Source organism: Dama dama, chromosome 27, assembly GCF_033118175.1.
Source record: "Dama dama isolate Ldn47 chromosome 27, ASM3311817v1, whole genome shotgun sequence".
In the NCBI taxonomy this organism is placed as follows: Eukaryota; Metazoa; Chordata; class Mammalia; order Artiodactyla; family Cervidae; genus Dama; species Dama dama.
Genome location: NC_083707.1, coordinates 37,830,765 through 37,850,664, shown reverse-complemented (window position 1 = coordinate 37,850,664; position 19,900 = coordinate 37,830,765). Strand labels below are relative to the sequence as shown.

Sequence of the window (19,900 nt, the reverse complement as noted above, 5' to 3'; positions counted from 1 at the left end):
CCCTGGCGCCTTGCAGCCGGGGGCCAGGTGTCAGAGCCGTGCCCGCCCTTGGAAGCCTCCGCTCTGCCAGGCTGTGTCCACCCCTTCTGCCGGAGCATGCTCCCCTCTGCTGGGGCATCCCCCACCTCTGCCGGACTGTGCCCCCTCTGCAGCTGCTGTTGGGGGTGGCTGGGGAGCCTAGACTCTGAGGAGGGAGGTGGACCCCTGGGAAGGAGGGCGCTGGTCTGGGACCCTTCCTTTCTGGCTTCACGGCCTGCCGTCTCATGCTCTCAGGTCCGGTGCTGAGTCACAGTATGTGTCCTCCCCGCTCCCAGGTACCACAGGCTGAGCGAGCTCGTGGAACACGTGTTCCCACTTCTCAACAAGGAACAGAATTCCGCCTTCCCATGCCCGGAGTTCAGCTCTTTTTGCTACTGGCGAGAGCCGATCCCCGAGGTGGACCTGGAGGACCTGGTCTGAGGTGGCGCCCCTGGCGGGGGGCTGGATCGCGGCCGCTACAGCAGGGGAGGCGACCGGCCTTCTGCTGGACAGAGGATGCGGGGACCCTCCCGGCCACAGGTGTGGGACGGCGCGCTGCCTGCCGGGCGCCGGCAGGAATGGGCTGGGGAGCTGCCGGGGCCAGACGCACCCCTCCCCCCCGTGCCCTCCCGGACCCGGGGCTGCCGTGCGGTGCCGGCAGCCGGCACAGCAAGGGGCTCAGGCCCGAGGCCCGGGCTCCAGTCACTGGCCTGGCCTCCCACATGCTCTGTGTCGAGTTGCGTGCCGGGTGCTCCTTTAATTGCATAATTTAAGAAGAAGAAAAGAGAAGCTAAGAGTGGACCAAACGTTGCACAAAGTAAAGTGTTCTAATTTCCACTGGGCAGTTGAGAGTGTTTCTCTCTCTGAGAGGAGGGCTTGCTTGTTAGGGAATCAGGGTCCAGTTATTGATGATGTCTGAACTGCCCGCTCACTTCTCCCACGGGCTCCTCCCTCCATCTCCTACTCCATGGAAGAAGGATGCTGGCTCTGGCGCCTGGGGCTTCAGGGGAAGGAAGGACCATCGCCTCCTCACCCTGACCGTTCCTCGGCAGGGACTTGAACTGTTGTGTCTTGGACCCACTGGAAGGCACGGGTCTTGCAGGATGTGTGATGTCGTGAGAGTGGTCCTGGCAGCAGGAGTTGGTTAGCCAGCAGGGAAACTCAGTTCTCAGGGAGGCCTAGAGATGCAGACGTGTGCTTGTGCCATGCCCCGGGAAGGGGTCTGTTGCCCCTCCCCCTGCCTGCAACTGAGCAAGCCACTCAGGAAGGGCCCCATCCACACGCCCCTCCAGGGCTGTGAGCACGAGCCTGCAGAGATGAGCTGGTGCGGACAGCCCCCTCGGGCTTAAAATCAAGAGAACTGTTAGAGAAGAGGCCCTCGGGGCCAGTGGTGACCTCATGCAGCCCTGCGTTGGGTGAGAAAGCAGTGAGCAGGTTCCAGAGTGGAGGGAGAGGGGGGTGATAGTGAAATACTGCAGAGTGGCGCTCACCCCTCCCCCCACCGTGGTTTCGGGTCCGCCTTTTGCTTTCCCTGCTGGTTTTGGGGGCACTCCTCTTTTCAGTTTGCTCCACCACGGTACTGTTCATCTCGAGCTGGAGAAGTGGGGGTGGCTGCTCTCCAGAGTGGAGGGTTGAAGGTCTCGGACTCCATTGAGCCATGTTGGAGGCAGAGCCCGGAAGCCGTGTTCCTAGAGAAACCAGACATGCTTCCCCCAGGGCAAACCTTCCCACCGCAAACGGTTCAAGGATGCATCGTTTAAAGACCTATTCATGGACAGCAGGTCAGGAAGCTGGGTTGTGTTCATCGTGTGAGGTTCTGCCCCGTTAGTGACATCCTGGTCGCCCGTGATTCCTTCATCTCATGGCTGCTGGGGATGGCCTGGCCTTGTGCTGGGTGCAGGCCCTTCCCTGGAGCCGCATAGGCTTGTGGGCACGTGTGCAGTACGGAAAAGCTTGACACATACCTTCCTGTCGTCCTTCATTGGTTGTCCTTTAAAGAGTCTCTCATGAGACAGCTTCTCCTTGATGAGCTCTCCTCTCGGGATGGGGGCATCTTAGAGGGTCACGACTGGGAACCTGCACTGGGGCGGCTGACCCCTCCGCCCAGTGTCCGTCAGTGCTAGAGTGTCATCCTGTCCCTGCACATTGATCAGCGGGTGTCACCGGTCCGCTGGGTACACAAGCTGATCAGCCTGAGTGTTCCTCCTCATTTAAAGGAGCCCCTCTTGCTGAACGTAGATGACGACGATCGCTTGAGTGTCACAAAAGTATTGTTTGTGCTGAAAATCCATTGCCATTTGGTACAAATGACATTTGTTCTTTCTGTGAAAGAGAGATGCCCTCGGTGTGTTTGTACACAGACCTCAGGAGGAGAGCTGAGGAGGAGCAGTGGCCGCTTGCTGCCCTCGGGGGCGGGCGACATCTCAAGGAGCCGCCTCTGGGTCACTCTCTCCGCCAGTGGAATGGCCGTGGCCCCTTCCCTCTTTCCGTCCCTCCCGACTGCATCCCATCCAACTATACACCTGCCTCGGTGTCTGCGCGGAAGCTCATGCGGCTGTGGTGTCCACATCTGCATCTCTGCGGGGCTCGGGAAGCATGCTTGAGGGCCCAGAGCAGGCAGGCTCGGCCCTGCGTGTGAGGACCACATCTGCTGTGCTGTAAGACATCACCTAGTTTTCAGCTGGAAAAAGGAAAAAAACTTCCTAGCATGATGTGAGATAAAAGCTGCTGACAATCCAGGAGTGATAGCCACCCACCGGAGCCAGAAGTGTTCGTACCCCCGACTGCACATGGCCCTGCAGATGGAGTGTGTCCTCAGAGGTACCGGCCAGACCCAAAGGAACAGGCCAAGAGCAGACTTGAGTTGTCTGCAGTTTGGTGAAAACAGACTCTCCCAGGGGATTTTGTCATCTTTTCAAGTATCATCAATAGTTAACTCTGGGAAGCCTTGTTTTCCCGCTTTAGAGAATGCTGGGTATAATGAAACTGGTGAAAAGTTGAGTTTTGGTTTAAAGTAAGTGCTCTTTCCAGGTGAAAACTACTTTTTTGGGTTTGTTTTAAAGGTAAGAAAAGGAGGAGGAAGGGGAAATGTTGCTCTTTTATTTTAATCATTACATTCGGTCTATGATGACATTTGATTATTAGACACAGCAGTGCCACTAATACGTTTCTTGAGTTGTCAGAAATTGTCAACATCATTACTTTATGGCAAAGATAACTGTCTGAAGATAAATGGCTCATATTTTGGTGCAGTGTTTGATGTTCAAAACAAAATGTTACAACAATAAACAAACGTGAACTCAACGCGTCTTGACTTTTTCCTTCAGGGGACATTTAAATTGTCTTCTCTAAACTTTTGCCAGAAGTTGCTAATTTCCATAAATTAGCATTTCGATCTCTGCTGACACTTAAGTTTGTGTATAGAAAGGGCTTCTTTTTGGTGCTTGTTTTTATAAAACCTGACTCCAGAAGTGAGGCTCCACCCGCAGGAACTAACCTCCCTTGCTTTGTAGGTTCTGCCAGGGAGCCATCCAGTCGTGCCTATGTAATTTCTGGGGGTCACCCCCTGGTGTCCTCCCGACTGCATCCCCCCACCCCTCAGCCCTGCTCAGGGTGCTGGCCGCCCTGCCTTGCATTAAAGCCCTTCCTCTGGGTGAATAGCACGTAGCCCTCCTGATGTTTTCATCAGCTGTCAGGAGGCTCAGAGTGATCTGAGTCAAAAACCACACCCCATGTATTATTTAATCCCCTCTGGTGGCTGAGCCCACGCTGAACCCACCAACTCCCTCAAGCACGCGCCTCCATGTGGGGACAGCACCCACCTTCTCTGCTTGTTTTCCTGATGGAATGGCTGGGCGGGGAGTGCCCTTCCAGCAAAGGAGGGAAGCGCTCAGACAGGTTCACATCAGGAAGAGACTCCCTCCTGTGGCTGCCCTCGCCGCTGCCTGGTGGCCGAGACCGGGGCGAGGCGAGCAGGAGTGAGAAGTGAGTCTGCGTGTGCAGCTACAAGCATGTGTCTGATCACAACTATACTTCTTCCCTTTCAAACTGCACAGTGTGAAAAACAGTTCAAAAGAGAACAGGCTCACTGAGAAAGACGAATGTGCTAACGTGGGAGTAACTTAACATTGCATTCCGCGCCGATTTTCAGTCTTTATTGCTGGTTTTGTTTGTTTCTCATCATTTAAATGGGGCCGTTTGCTGACAGGACTGACACATCCCAGTCCTGTCACTGCTTATCTCAAGGTGCACCCTGACCTTTTTCTCAGCAACCCCATCATTTCAGAAGTTGTAACCTCGTGCCTGATTGAGTCCAGGGCCCTGGTCCACACGTCTCGCTCCCAGGCTCTCAGCGCCGGGACACTGACTTCCAGAGAGAGCTGTTCCGAGCCACTCAGCCCGAGTTCAGCCCAGCCTGCTCCTCTCCGTATAAAAGGACAGCCGCTCCCTTCTCAAGACGCTGACTCCTGGTGAACCTCTTTCCTCCTCCTCAAGTCAGTGCAGGACCTACTCTGAGCTGTCTACACTGCGTGTTGTGGACACAGAGCTGAAACTCACACAGAGCTGAAGCTCACAGAGACGAGTCATAAGGCCCCGCTGAGGAGGACACCACACTCGCCACTCTAGCACCATCCGTGGAGCGAGGCAGGTCAGTCTCCGCCTTCCGTCTGGTTCCCATTGAGCATTTGTCCTGCTTGGCCCCGGGTAAGGCCTGTGAAGGGGGTGTGAGGGGAGAGGGCAAACCCATGTGCCAACTGGGGTTTCCTGAAAACACTCCACAGCCGTGGGGTTTTTCCCATGAGTCATATCTAGGAAGCCACAGCTGCTGACAGCCGGTTCCCCAGCTGTAGAAACAGGGTGAGCATGCACCCCACCCCTGAGCCCCGGATGGAGGGTCCTGAACTTTAAAACGTGAAAACACCAGGCCTTCTGTCCTGGGCCCCTCTGCCCCTAGCTGGGGGGGAAGGGGTGAGGAGGAAGGCTCCCCCCATCTCAAGGACCCAGAGGCCATCCTGTGATCTCACTTGGGAGCAGTCCTGGAAAGGGCATTTTTATAGCATGAGAGCAACCTGGTGGCTTGATTTAGGCCGGGAGACTTGTTTCTATGGTCACGTCTCTCCCTGGGACCTGCCTCCTGCAGTGGCACTCAGTTGGCCAGCAGGTTTTACCCGCCTGACCAGTGAAAACCATGTGGAGCTAAGGGGGCTGGTGTGGCTGCTGGCAGAGGAGTGGGGGCCCGGGTTCCCTGGGAAGGTTCCTGCCCTTCCCAGATGGCCTCGGTGTGATCAGCTTCTGGTTCCCTGGGAGCACGAGGTCTCTTAGAGCTGGGCAGCAAGTAGTCACGTTAGCTTGGACAGCTGCTGCTTAAATGCGACGTTCAGCCTTCCCTGGAGGAGCGAGCCCCCCCCTTTCCGCCGTGGGGGACTCTGACCTCCAGGCACATCCGGTCTGTCTTTATAAGCCGCCCACAACCCCACGGTGCACAGCCTGGATGCTGAGGGATGCCGGTTGCACAGTTGAGATCCATGTATTCAAGCTTCCTTCCTACAGCCGTTAAACTCGCTTACTCCACTTGTGCTTTTTAGCAGCAACCCTCAATCCATGAGGCACCAGCCTTACACTGGAAGTGTTTTATGTTTTTATTGCCACTCCCTGTCTTTGCACTTGAGTCGTACATGTCATTCAAGGAGCCCCAAAAAGCCACACGACAGTCTCTCCTGCATCATCCTCTCAGCCAGGCAAACGCTGCATGGGGGCGGGGGTGGGGAGGGGATGGCGAGACAAGCCTGGGACAGCCCACTGTCCACCCTGGGTCTGTGGTGGCCTGTGCCACTTCAGTGTTTCAACTCTCCTCCCGCCGGCAGGGTAAACAAAGACAGACGGCCAGCGATGGCTCTGCTCCAGTGAAGACAGACGCGGCGGGTACCAGCTTCTGCTGCCTGCCTCCTCGCAGCAGCTCCTCCTCCTCATTGTCCATCGGGAGGACGGGGTCCATCAGGCAGCAGTCGGCGCCTCTGCGGTCAGCACCTGGTAGGCCCAGCCAGAGGCTGGGGGACACGGGGGAGGAGCCGGGGGCAGGCGGGGCGCCTCCGACTCTGGTCCAGCTGTCCAGTCGGAGTGACGGGAGCGGTGGCCACATTCACCCGTGGTTCCCCCCCGCCGCCGGCCACCTCTGTCTTGGGGGAGGGGCGGGGTGTCTGCAGAGAGCTTGCCCCGTGCCCCGGCTACACACACACTGAATGTATTACAGCTTCCAAGCTCTCTCAGCCCCTTCCCGCTCCCCGGCTGCCTCAGAGGTGGGAAAGAAAAGGGTACAAGAAGACCCCGCTGAAGGTGGAGTACATCTCGTCAAAGTCCGTGTGGGCCAGCCGGCCCCCCGTGACCACGATGTTGACGCCGTCCCCCGCCTTGAGGTGCACGATGAGGTGGAAGGCGCCCGGGCCCCCACAGGTGTGCGGGGCCCCCTGCGGCCGGTGGTACTCCAGGAACTCTCTCCGGTAGCCGGCCGTGTGCAGCTGGGCCACACTGGCATTGGCCACCGATAGGACGGCCTCCACGTACGCATCCCTCTCGGGCGTGAGGGTGGCTGTGATCAGGTAGCGCCCGTCGTACGGAGCCGTGAAGACCCCTGCGGGGAGCAAGGGGGACCTGAGTGCGGGGTACCCATCACGGCCTGTGCGCCGAGTGGGCACTCAGCCCGGGTGATGGCAGACAGCTCACCCCCTCCCCACCAGAGGCAGGCCCACTGCGGGGGGATGAGCTGCGGAGATAAGGCTGGAGCCCAGACCCCATGCTGGCAGGAGTGGCCACCTCCGAGGGCTCTGGGGAGGGGGCCCGGTTCTTCAACCTACCCTGCGACGGCCAGGTCACTGAGCTCTTAATCGTACACTAGGGCCTCGGGGACAGACCAGGCCTTGCGCTCTGGGCACACGGCCTGCGTCTCTGCTCAGCGTCACCGGAACCCATTTACTATGACCCATGGCCCAGACTCTGGTTCTAGGCTTCTGGGCCGGGGGGAGCAAGGGTGCCCAGAAAGCTGGCCATGAGCACACAGCAAAGCAGCTCTGATGCTAAAACCCGGGGCCTGGGTTTAGCAGCTCCCACCCCTGCCCGGAACCAGCTGCTTCCCCCCAGGGGCCGCACAGAGCCCCGGCTACCGCACACGTGTGACCTATGACCGCCCCGTTCGCTGGTGCCTGTGGGCGGGAGAACAGCGGGGACCAAGGGGCCCTGTCTCTCCTCTCGCTGGTGAGACACCCCGGGGGCAGCAGCCCGGCTCAAGGCTGGCCTCCCATTTGGGGGCTGGGGCTTATGCAGACCCGTCCCGGCAGGGTAAGTGGGAGGGCTGCCTTCTCCACCTCCGGCCGGGAGGCCCTCCGGAGCAGCTAAGCGCGGGCAGACTCACCGGTGCTGGGGTCGTACACGTCCCCGTCGTTCACCAGCACCTTGTTGAACAGGACCACGCCGGCGTCGCTGGGGAAGGGCTTCCGGGTGAGCCCCGCGGAGAAGGACACGAGAGATGGCGCCGGAGCCCCTGGGGGGACAGGATGCACTCGCGGTCAGGCACAGCCCAGGCCTGTGTGCAGTCCCAAGGGGCGGCCAATCTTATTTCCCCTCAGGGTGGACACGCCTGGGGCCCAACCTCGTCCTCGGAGGAGCAGGCGGCTGTGGGAGTGCCTGGGGCACTGTGTGTCAGGTGGGGGCTTGGCACGTGCATGATGTCTGGGGGTGGGGCACCCAGGCCCCCCCACCCCGGCCTCCCCTCCCACCTCTGCTGTCCTGGCTGACGTACCTGGGGAGGCTGCAGGCGGTGGCTTGGGGTACCCTGAAAAACAGACGCTCTGTCAGAACCCTTACCAGCCCCTCATTTCTGAGCCCCTCCTTTGCCCCTTGTTCCTCACACAAGAGTAGGAGGATGGACAGAGGTGCAAAGGAACACATCACGTGACAGAATATAAGCACCCATGATACGTGCAACTAACAGAAGGGAAGCTGTTATTCTGGAGAAGGCAGCACCCTGCCTAAGAGGAACCGCCCTGACTGCCCCACATGGCAGCCGCATTGCTTCCTGCAGGGGGGCACTTCTAGCTATTGATGGGTGTAACTCTGAGGGTGGTACTATCTGCTGACAGCTGATGTGACTTCCCTCACCCAATGCCACGGGTTTACACGTCACAGCTCACAGCCTGTTTCCTCATGTGTCAGAATGTCAGCCATGGTGCTGGTCACGGAGCTGTGTGTCTAGCACCTACTTCAGGACAGAAACACAGTGAGTGTCCCTTGACCTCTCCTCTTCCTCTAACCTCCACCTCCGTCCTCCTCCAACATCCAACCTCCTCCAAAATCCAAACTCCTCCAGTCTCCTCCAGCCTCTTCCAACCTCCATTTTCCAACCTTAGCCATCCTCCAACTTCCTCCCTTGTCCAGCCTCCTTCATCCTCCTCCAGATTTCAACCTCCAGCCTCCGAACTCCAGCCTCCAATGTCTTTCAACTTCCTCCAACAACTTCCTCCTTCCTCCTCCTCCATCCTTCTCCAGTCTCTTCCATCCTCCAACGTCCTCCGGTCTCCTGTAATGTCCTGCAGCCATCAACCTCTTCCAGCCTCCAGCCTCCTCCAACTTCTTCCATCTAACCTTCTCCAACTTCATCCTCCCAACCCTCCTGCAACCACCTCCAGCATCCAACTTCTATTCTCCAACCTCCTTGATCCTCTAACCTCCAGCCTGCATCCTCCTACCTCTTCCAACTTCCGCCATCCTCCAGCCTCCAACAACACATCTAATGTTGGAGCCAGACCTTCCACCCTACCCACTTAGTGGTGTGCTCTCTTTTCTGCTGCCCAGGCTCCTGGGACATGTTTGGTTTGCCAAGTCCACTTCCTGCTGCGAGGATCAGTGAGCTGCCTGGATGGCACAAGTCATATAGCCCAGGGTGCAACTCTAAGTGTGATGTTCTGTGCCCAGGGCACTGCAGCAGCTTTGGACAGCTCAGTTCTGGGCGCTGGACCCATGACCCACAGAGCCCCACAGCAGCCTCCCAGCGCCTGGGGTGCTCTTACCTGGAGCTCCTGCGTAGCCCTCGGCGCTGGGGATTGGCCGCTGCCCAGTCTGGCCATCCACACCCCGGGGCAGGCCCCGCCCTGACACCCGCATCCTGCCTGGGGGGCCGGCCTCTCCAGTCTCCATGATGACCCCCGTGGAGCCAGGCAAGAAGGGCAGCCCTGTCCAGCCAGGCCGCAGGGGTGGGGGTCGTCTCTTGGGCAGGATGGGCTTCTGTCCTGGGTCCCTCGGAGGCACAGGAGTGCTGGGTGGCGGCAGTGCGGTTAGCACTGGAGTGGACAGCTCCGTGGGGGCCTCTGCTGGGCTCGAGGGCTTTCCTGACTCTTCCTGGGCCTTCCCCCGCGGCAGAGGCTGAGGCGTTTCTGAGGGCTCCTCCGCTGAGCATTGGGGAAAGTAGAAAGAAATACAGAGTTAAAAACCACAGACTTGACTGCTCAACCACAGGCCCCTCTGTGAGACCCCGTGGGCATGGCTTCCTGGAAGGTGTGTGCTTGGGGGTCCCTGGGCCAGGTCCACTGGTAAACATAAGAGCAGCCACCACAGCGTGGGGACCCCTTGCCCCAGAGAGGAGGGTCTTCAGCCTCTCTTTCTACATGATTGTTGCTCTCCCCAAAATAACATGGTCCTTGGTTCCAGCAGCAAAAACTTCATAATGACCCCGTAACTGTACCTGCCTGCTACCACCGACCCCATGAGCCGAGGGCCTGCTTCTGCGGACCTCACATGACCCAGAGTGTCAGAGAGCGCGAGCTGCCTCTGCGGCAGGCATGGGGTCGCCACAGCCTTAAGATCACCAGCTGGAGTACTTCCACTGCAGGAGCCTCCTGTTCACACTCCCTGCCCTCTCGGGACAGTGCTGAGACACAGCCTGGAAATTGCCCCCATTTCCTACTCTGAATACATTCCTGGAACTGCCCTTCCAGGAAGCCCTTCATGCAGGCCTGCAAGACATGGAAGAATAACCAGGACTGGCCTGGATACCTTGCTCAACAGCCAACCCCCACCTACCTCCTCCTCCTCCATCCGTAGCGTGCCTGCCATGGCCCAGGTTCCAAAGCTCCAAAGTTATGATCAAGTAAAATCAGTAACTGCATTGTAGCCCCCCCCCCCCACCCCAGTCTGGTTCTGTTTTTAAACTCACAAAGGTGATGGTGGCAGATGGAACACAGGTCCTTCTACCCACAGAGCTGGGTTGCTAGCCCACCTCCAGCCCCAAGGGGGGCTTCTCCTCAAGCAGCCTTTACATGAGAGGATGAAGCCCTCCAGAAAATGAGCTGAATAAACTGATCATCACTTTCTCAAGTGCCCCCAAGATGGTACAGAGCTAATACCACTCTAGATGCCTTGAAGATAAGTTAGTTCACACCATACAGTGGGAAGGCATCAAGCCTCAATTCTCAAACTGTGGCATGAAGAATTTCAGACATGGAAACACCACTAGCCACAGTGAAGGACAGGACGAGAAGGAAATAACCATCCAATAAAAAGGAACTCTGAAAAAACAGATAATACAAGAAAATAAACATATAGTTAAGACATACTCTTTACTGGCAAGGATGCCCACCCTCGAGCTTCTTCTGTCCGAAATAAACTGCTTCTTTGCATGCTCTCCCACGTGTACTATGTTTCTTATAAACTCTGTGCCTACTCTACAAAATAGGCAAATAAACTCAGACAGAAGGCACTGCATCAAAGTACAAGAATAGATTGGTATTTAAGAGGCCTAACCAGAGAATAAGAATGTCTTTACTGATTAGAAATATGCTTGCCAAAAATAAGAAAATTCAAAGAGTTGGTAGACAAAATCAAGGAGATCTTTTAGAAGGTAGACCAGGTAGATAAAATAATGGATAATAGGAGAGAAATTGTAGGAAAGTTAGATTCTTTCCAACCCAGAACTTTCTTGAAAAAAAACAGAAAAACTGGGGCATAGAGAGGTGGTAAGGAGAGAATCAAATACACAATTCACCAGAATTGTAAAAGATCCCAGATAGATTACTGAATAAAAGACGCAAACCAAGGCATATTCAGAACACTGAGGATAAAGAGAAGATCCTACAGACTTGGGGGAGGGAAGTGACTTCAAATCAGAAGGACATCATCAGACTCCAAGGGAAACCAGAAAGCAAAAGAACACCACCTTCAAATGTTGAAGGAATATCGTTAATCTTGAGTTCTATACTCAGCTAAAACATCTGCCAGTTGTGAAACTAGAATAAACCTGTTTTCAGCCGTGAAATATTTAAAGACCAGCAAAACTCTCGAGCACCCTTTCTTAAAAAGCTATTGGAAAATGTACTCCACTGAAAGTAAACCATTAAAAAAAAAATGTGGAGTAAAGAAAAGGGTGTAAGACAGGAGAGAAGTTCAAGAAACTTCTAGGATGGTAGTAAAAGAAGTTTCAGATTGAAAGCCTTAGAGCTTTCTCAAGTCTAGAGAGGAAGCAGTCCAGGCTGTGTTGGGAAGAGAGAACTCCTGGAGGGAGGTCATTAGATTAAAAAATGGAAGGGAATAAATGTATACTTACATTGATTCACATTGTTGTACAACAGAAACCAACAACATTGTAAAGCAATTATTCTCCAATTTGAAATTTTTTTAAAAATCTGCATAATTTGCCAAAAAAATTTAAAATTGAAACCAACAAATGATACTTTTTATGGTGTTGAGAGTTTCAGTGAGAAGAATCCCAAGACAGATACATAAAATCTAGCAAATAACACTCCCAACTAATTCAGAGGAAAGCAACACAATCCTATTTGGCTATTATTGAGCTGTTTAGCTAATAGTATCAATACTGGCTTGATTTCTGTGGTATAACTACTGGGAGCTGGGAGGAGGGGGAGATGAGAGAGCCTTATAGGCTAATTCTGCAGCTGATAAATAATGTCAAATACTGTATGTAATATCCATATAGAGATATCTAAAGCTAATAAGTTGAGTTAGAAATATGGAAGTAAACTTCGGGGGAGAAAACAGCTCAAGGAGTTGCACATGGCCACTTCTGGGATGAGAATGGTAACAGGGAGAAGGGGCAGGGGAGGTGGTTTCCATTGTAAATTTCTCAGAAATGTTTTATTTTTCTAAAACATAGAAGACACCAAGGGCCCATCTCGTCTGCTTTCCCTCTAGTCCAAGCACGCTCAGGTCCCTCCTTGTCCGTCTCCCCTCCTCCTAACGCTGTTCCTCGGCTCACAAGTTGGCCTCCCTCCCCAGCGAAAGCTCCCCCACCTCAAGCCCCAGGCCCACCTCCCGTCTCTGCTGGAGAAGCTCCTCCAACATCACTCCTCTCCTCTGCATCTATTTCCTTCCGCCCCACTGGCTCCTTCCCTTCAGCCCAAGTTTGTGCATTTCCACCCGTAATTGAAACACAAAACTGTCCCAGTCCTATAACCCTCAAAGAATTACAGTTCACAAAGCACCTAAAAAAATAGCCAAGTACGAGCCCCTCGCACCTTTTTTGGTACCTATGCTCCCACAAACCCTTCAAATCATCCCTCTTTCTCTGAAGCACCATCCGTCTCCCCATCACTTTGTCTAGATGCTCGAGTCTTATTTCACTCTGCCCTCTTTGTCACACGCACCCCGATCTGGGCTAAGTCCAGCCTCTTCTCGTTTTGAATCATCCTTTGGGTCCTTCCTCCCCACCTTTCTCAGAGGCGAGTCCGTCCTAGTCATCTTCCCTGCTCAGGAACCTCCAGCTGTCCCCCACTGCTCGTAAAATCCAGTCGAATCTCCTCTGACAGCCATGTCCGCACCACCTGCTCCATCGTCTCCCGCTGCCTTCAGTCCAGCCCCTGGGGCTGGGCTCTTCGGGAACCCTGGACGACACACGCCCCTCCCCACAGTCCCGCTCCTCCTTGTGAAGCCCAGCAGCGCCTAACAATTCTGCCTCCCAATCATGGAGCTCTGAGGGCCTGTCTGGTTTTTACACCTCTCCTCACTTGCTGGATGATGAACACTTGCTGCTGCTGCTAAGTCACTTCAGTCATATCCAACTCTGTGCGACCCCATAGACGGCAGCCCACCAGGCTCCTCCGTCCCTGGGACTCTCCGGGCAAGAACCCTGGAGTAGGTTGCCATTTCCTTCTCCAATGCATGAAAGTGAAAAGTGAAAGTGAAGTCGCTCAGTCATGTCTGACTCCTAGCGACCCCATGGACTGCAGCCTACCAGGCTCCTCCGTCCATGGGATCCTCCAGGCAAGAGTACTGGAGTGGGGTGCCATTGCCTTCTCCTGATGAACACTTGAGGACACGTTTTAATGATCTTTTGTCACCAGGGACTGGCACGTGACATTGAGACCTCTTGAGTATTTGGTGAAGGAAGAAAGCCTGGTACCCTGGGCTGCACCCTCACTCCTGCCAGCCAGTAGAGGAGGCGCCCAAACTTTGCCAACGATAATCGTCTTTCTAGGGTCTGTAGGGGTAATGCCAGTACCTAGAATCAGTGATAGTTCTCCCTCTTACAGTCACCACTCCCTCAACACCCAGGCTTGTGATAGCAAGTGGAAGGCAGAGGGGAAAGAATGAACAAATAAACCGCTTGGGCCAGATATCCTGCACTGATCACCACGGGGAGTCTGTCCAGCACACTCTGCAGAACGGGCGGCTCTGACACCCCTCACATCACAGCAGAGACGGCACGAGAGAGCCGCCCTGGATCCTGACTGCTCCCCAACCTTGGCCCCCAGCACATCACGTAGTGTCTCTAATGCACACATTTATTACATGCTTGAAACAAACTGGACAGCATCTTGCTCTGTCTGGGAAGATAACTCTGGCAGCCAGTGTCTTTTCGAGCTGCACATATGTTTCTAATCCAGTGACCATTTGAAAAGTTGAGTTCATAAGAACCAAGAGGGGCTGCCCGTGTTTCACATGAGGAATGGTGATGCTTTTGTTCCACAACCTGCCTCCAGGTCTCCGTCCTGACCCCCCCGCAATGGCCTCATGCAGCTGTCCACAGGCCGGGCCACAGCCTCCCCAAGGACGGAGCCTACGGCAGTAGGAAAGGCCACTCCCACCCCGCTGGAGTTCTTACTAAAAGCCACTGTCACCTTTGCTAAGATGAAGACCTGCCTGAGGAAACTAACAGCAACCCCGCGGAGTCATGGCACAGTGCAGAGCTGCGGGGATGTCAGAGTCTGTGTTGGCGGCGTGGCTGAGTCATCCGCCACTCGGGCTGAACCCTCCAAGTCTCCTGAGAAGCAGGCAGAGTTTGGCTGATCAGATGAAGTGATGGGTGCGGGGCCACATCCCTGACAGTGACGAGTCACTGTGCAAACGTCCAGGCCAGTTCACCAGAAGCCCAGTGCGGGGAGGGGGTGGGGAGCTGCCTGGCATTGCCAGGGTATGTCTGCTGACCAAATGCAACTACAGGTCGGGGTGGTGGGACTGTTTCAAAGGTGGCAATCAAGACTTCTGACTTTATATCTTCTTTTTTTTGGTTGCATGGCTTGCAGGATGTTAAATTCCCTGACAAAGGATTGAACCTGGACCCTTGGCAGTGAAAGCATGGGATTCTAACCACAGGATTGCCAGGGAATTCCCAGGACTTCTGGCTTTATTAGAAACCCACCCACATTCTGACATACAGCAGGCTAAGTGGGAGGATGGTCATACCGCTTGGCAAAGCTCTGTGCCTGGGAAGGGCCCACGCCACCCTGATGAGAAATGCCAGGCTCAGTGCTGAAGGACCAGGTCCCTGCGCTAACCAGGCACGGGGGGCACGAGGCAGGGGCCTCGAGGAGACACTCGCTGGTCTCCCTGCTGGAAGGTCAAGGGTGGAGAGGATGGGGAGGCATGTGAAGGAGCCTCAGGGCTGGGGAGACGATCCACAGAAACCCCCCGCAGCTCCCTTGACAGCAGGGCGGGGGAGACCACGGGTTCACAGGAACTGTCCTACTCTGAGCAAACAGCAGTGGAAATGCTGCTTTGCGCTTTGGCTGGAACGAAGAGAGAAAACACGCAAGCTGGTCCCAGGGGCGCTGTGATTCCATTACAGCAGTGATGGATAAAGAAGATGTGGTGTATATATATATATATATATACACACACAATGAAATATTACTCAGCCATTAAAAAATAAATATGGGACTTCTCTGGTAGTCCAATGGCTAAGACTCCACACTCCCAATGCATGGGGCCTGGGTTCGATCCCTGGTCAGGGAACCAGATCCCACATGCCTGTACTAGCACCCAGGACAGCCAAATAAAATTTTAGAAAAAGAATGAAGCAAAGCATTTGCAGCAACATGGATGGATCTAGAGACCATGACCTAGACTGTGACCTATCTAGGGCCCGTACTGACCGTCCTTCCAGAGCACGGAGCCGTGCCGAGAAAGGAGTCCCGCCCAGTGTGACCACGCAGAGGCCCCTGGAATCAGGCTCCACAGGACAAACAGGGTGGCGTTTCTGAAAGGCGCGACCTGGAGATCACTGCCACAGACACAGCTCCAGCCTCGCGTGTTTACATCAGCAGGACAGCCCCCTTGGAACAGAGGTCACCCGTTATCAGTGACCCCAGAGAGGCCAACCCGACCCGAGAAGTCACCGGAGGTTTCTTCTTTGACAGAAATTCACAAGATTCGAAGCTGTACATGGGCAGGCAGAAGGTCTACCTGACTTTAAGACTCGCTGTAAAGCCGCCGTGGTCACACGTGAGGCAGCACTGTGACGCGTGGGCAGAGCCCGTCCGCGGACACGCGGGGCCCCGCGGAGCTGGCGCGGGCGCTGCGGCTCCGCACGCAGGGCTTCCCCTCCCTCCTCACTCCCCACCCCTGCTTCTCCGCTGCTCTCTGCCCAGCTGCTTCTGAGAGGGGTCTGCCTTCCGCTTCCAGGACAGGAGCTGGGGGGTTCTTTGTTTTAATTACAAATTTAATTACAAGTTCCTGGAACTGACCTCACCCCTGCCGAGCAGGAGTCTCCCGAGGGAGCCCAGAGTCCTTATTTCTGTCAAGCTCGCAGGGGACTCTGCGCGCAGCTGTGGGAGAGCCCGGTGCCAGGGAAACAGCAGTTCCAGAGTCAAGGTTCAGACGGAGAAAAGCAGCCGCGGCTTTCACCAACCAAAGAGCTTTACAGAAACCAGATGCTCACAGGGCAGAGGGCAGGTATTGTCCAGAGGCAGTGTGGTCCGAGTCTGTGCAGTTTATGTAGCCTTTTATGTGTTTATGAAACTCGGACGACTCCATCACACTATCTGGGACCTACACTGGCCTCCAACTCAGCCAGTTTCAAGTTGAAGGCCAAAACTGTCATAACACTGGCATGAGGCCACTCTTCCCCCCGCCAGGCTTTATGATTAAGTACTTATTTGAAAAACCTGTGTTTTTTTCATTCTTGCAGCACCGCTTAGGCTAAGCAACCGGATAAAGATGGGGTTCTTAAATCTGTAGCACCCCCAAATGAAATGCTATTCATATCATTCAAAACTAAAAATACAACTACCATATGATCCAGCATAGGGACTCAACGAACATGAATTTGAACAGACTCCAGGGGATAATGGAGGACAGAGGAGCCTGGTGGGCAGAGAGAACATGACTGAACAACAACAACAACATGATCCAGCAATCCCACTCCTGGGAAGATATTTGAAAAAAACCATACGTGCACCCCCGTGTTCCCTGCAACACTATTTACACGAGCCAAGACATGGAAGCCACCTGAATGCCCATGGATAGAGGAATGGATAAAGAAGATGTGGTTCATATATACAATGAAATATTACTTAGCCACTAAAAAGAAAGAAATGGGACTTCCCTGGTGGTCCAGTGGCTAAGACTCCACACTCCCAATGCATGGGGCCCGGGTTTGATTCCTGGTCAGGGAACTAGATCCCACATGCCTCAACTAACACCCAAGGCAGCCAAATAAATAAAAATAAATTTTAGAAAAAGAATGAAGTAATGCCATTTGCAGCAACATGGATGGATCTAGAGACTATGATACTAAGTGAAGTAAGCCAGACAAAGACAAATAGCATATGACATCACTTATATGTGGAACCCAATTTTTTTAAAAAAATGAAACAACTGAACTTACAAAACACAATCAGACTTACAGATATTGAAAACAAATTTATGGTTACTCAAGGGGAAACACAGGGGTGAGGGGTAAATCAGGACTTGGGATGAACACACACACTCTACTATATAAGACAGATAGCCTACAGGACCTCCTGTATGGCCCAGGGAACTCTACAATATTCCGGGATAACCTATATGAGAAAAGAATCTGAAACAGAATGAATACATGTGGGTGTTTAATTGACTCACTTTGCTGTACCCTAAAACTAGCACAGCATTGTAAATCAACCATACGTCAATAAAATTTAAAAAAAATTTTTTTAAGTACTTACAAGAAATTGCCTGAAGACGTCTGCAGAAGAAAGGGGTGGCAGATTGGAAAGAGGAAGCAGCAGGTTGCTGTCACTTGGGTGTGTGGAAACAGTCCTGCGTGTCCAGCAGGCAGGCCCTTCTTGGAATCATGACGCAGGGGAAGAGGGCTTCCCTGACACAGAGACTGTCCCTCGGCCTGCCTCAGCTCTGTGGGAGCCCCAGGCTTCTCAACACCAGGAACTCGCCTACTATCCCAAGTGAAAGGGGAACAGCAGAACTGCTGGAGTCTGCCCAGGGCTCAGTATCTGATCAGATGGGCGATGGGGAGGCCCGTGGGCTCAGAGGCTATGATGCAGGCCAGGTGGCCCTGGGCCCCAGCACAAAGCAGATTCTGCCTTTGAGCCACGCTGGGGACCAGGGCCTGGAGCTGCCCCTACCCAATAACTACCGTAGCACAGAGACTGGGCAACTGCGGGCAAGATGCAGCTAAAGGAATGGGACAGGGAGCTGGGGGTGGTGGAGGGGGGAATGGGAACAGGACCAGACCTCTGAGGCCACATCCACAGAAGAATAGAGGACTTACCCATCCCCTTGTCGTTCAGAACCTGATTTATCTAACCATGAATCCTAAATGTTGGGCTTCCCTGGAGGTAAACAATCCACCTGCCAAGCAGGAGACTTGGGTTTGATCCCTGGCTCAGGAATATCCCCTGGAGAAGATAATGGCAACCCATTCCAATATTCTTGCCTGGAGAATTCCATGGACAGAAGAGCCTGGCGGGCTTCAGTTCATGAGGTCACAAAGAGTCGGACACAACTGAGCTACTAAACAAGAACAACAAGAACCTAAATGCTAGGGAGGGGAGATTTCTCGGCTTTTTACACTTTACACTCCAGTCCCAATTTAGACAAGAAAACAAGAAAAAGAAAGAAGGAAAGAACAAAACCTTCTGGATCCCTAGAACATTCAGCAGAACACCTGCAGTTCTCATCCCACGTCTGCAGTGTGGGCGAGCCCACCTTCACTGCTCTGAGGCTGCAGGTCTGGGGGCCTGTAGGAAGAGGAGAGGATTTCAGCCAGAAGCTGAAGGGACGTCCAGCAGAGGGGACAGAGGGTCACAGTCATGCTGATATTGAGGGATGACCAAGGGCCAGTCACTGTTTAATACACTACTGGGACTTCTCTGTTGTTCAGTGGTTAAGACTCCCTGCTTCCATTGCAGGAGGCACAGGTTTGATTCCTGGTCGGGGAACAAAGATCCTGCATGCCACGCAAAACAGCCAAAAAATAGGGGAAAAAAAATACTCCTTAGGAACAGGGGGGCTTCCCAGGCGGCACTAGTGGTAAACATGCCTGCCCATGCAGGAGACGTGAGTTTGATCCCTGGAGGAGGGCATGGCAACCCACTCCACTATTCTTGCCTGGAGAATCCTAAGGACAGGGGAGCCTGGTCGGCTACAGACCATGGGGCTGCAAAGAGTCGGACACAACTGAAATGATTTACATGCACAGGAACAATAATCATGCTAACTTCTTGAAGTATCACTATTACCATGATTCTCTCCAGTTAACAGCTATAGAAAGTGAGGCATTAAGTAGATAAATAATTTGTCCAAAGTCACAAAGAATGTGTAGAGTAGCTGGGATTACAAACTTGGGAAATAATAATCACTTCCTGGCTCAAAATTCTCCAAGAGTTTCTCAGGATATTTGAAATTTAAATCTGTTATCTCAGCCTACAAAATCCCACCTGATCTGACCCCTACCCCCTGACCTCACTGCCTATGACCTTCCCCCTTGCTCATGGACTTGATCAAACTGACGTCTTGAGTTCTCAAACAGGACAAAGACATCCCTGCCTCGGGAGCTTTGCACATGCTATTCCCTCCGCTGGGAACAGATCTCCACAAGGCTCGTTCCCTCATCTTATTCATGTCTCTGCTCAAACGTCATCTCCACTGGGCAACCTTCCCTGACTTCTCATCTAAAACACCAAGTCCCCTGTCGTCTGTCACCCCTTCTGCTTATCTTCCCCTGCACATTGATCACCTGCTGAAATCAGACCTTTATTTGCTGGGCTGTGCATTCCCTGACTCCCCCCTGCCCAGATCCTGCAAGGGCCAAAACTCCAGTGTGAGGACATGACTCAGTATTTGTTGAATGAATCACTGTATGAATGAAGGGGGGTGGGGCGTACGGGGCCCAGGAAAGGGGCATGACACCCACGTCACAGAGTGGACAATGAGACAGTCATGAAAATACAGTAGTCCTAAGGACTTCCCTGGTAGTCTAGTGGTTGACTCTGCACTTCCACTGCAGGAGACATGGGTTCAGTCCTTGGTTGAGGAGCTAAGATCCCCATAAGCTGCAAGATGCAGACAAAAAAATACACTAGTTCTTTACTTTTTAGAAGTTAGGCACCTCTCCAAGTCCTGGATGAAAGGCAGGGACCTTTTGACCAAAAAAGTAACCAAACATTTG

General features: G+C 53.8%; 2 protein-coding genes across 6 annotated transcripts in view; one reads left to right on the top strand and one right to left on the bottom strand.

The window, feature by feature from the left end:
• Nucleotides 1-3,321, top strand: part of LPIN2 (lipin 2) — a 77,896-nt gene extending 74,575 nt beyond the window's left edge. For all 5 annotated transcript variants that reach the window (XM_061130870.1, XM_061130869.1, XM_061130867.1 and 2 more), the window contains one exon: nt 315-3,321. In XM_061130870.1, coding sequence (XP_060986853.1) covers nt 315-459 — 145 coding nt within the window. In that variant the 3' untranslated portion in view covers nt 460-3,321. The remainder of the gene's footprint in view (nt 1-314) is intronic.
• A 2,318-nt stretch (nt 3,322-5,639) lies between these two features.
• Nucleotides 5,640-19,900, bottom strand: part of EMILIN2 (elastin microfibril interfacer 2) — a 56,035-nt gene continuing 41,774 nt past the window's right edge. Inside the window, exons 5-8 of the mRNA XM_061130864.1 lie at nt 9,078-9,455; nt 7,811-7,843; nt 7,424-7,552; nt 5,640-6,646 (exon numbers count right to left, since the gene is read on the bottom strand). Of these exons, the coding sequence (XP_060986847.1) occupies nt 6,309-6,646; nt 7,424-7,552; nt 7,811-7,843; nt 9,078-9,455 (878 nt within the window). The 3' untranslated portion in view covers nt 5,640-6,308. The remainder of the gene's footprint in view (nt 6,647-7,423; nt 7,553-7,810; nt 7,844-9,077; nt 9,456-19,900) is intronic.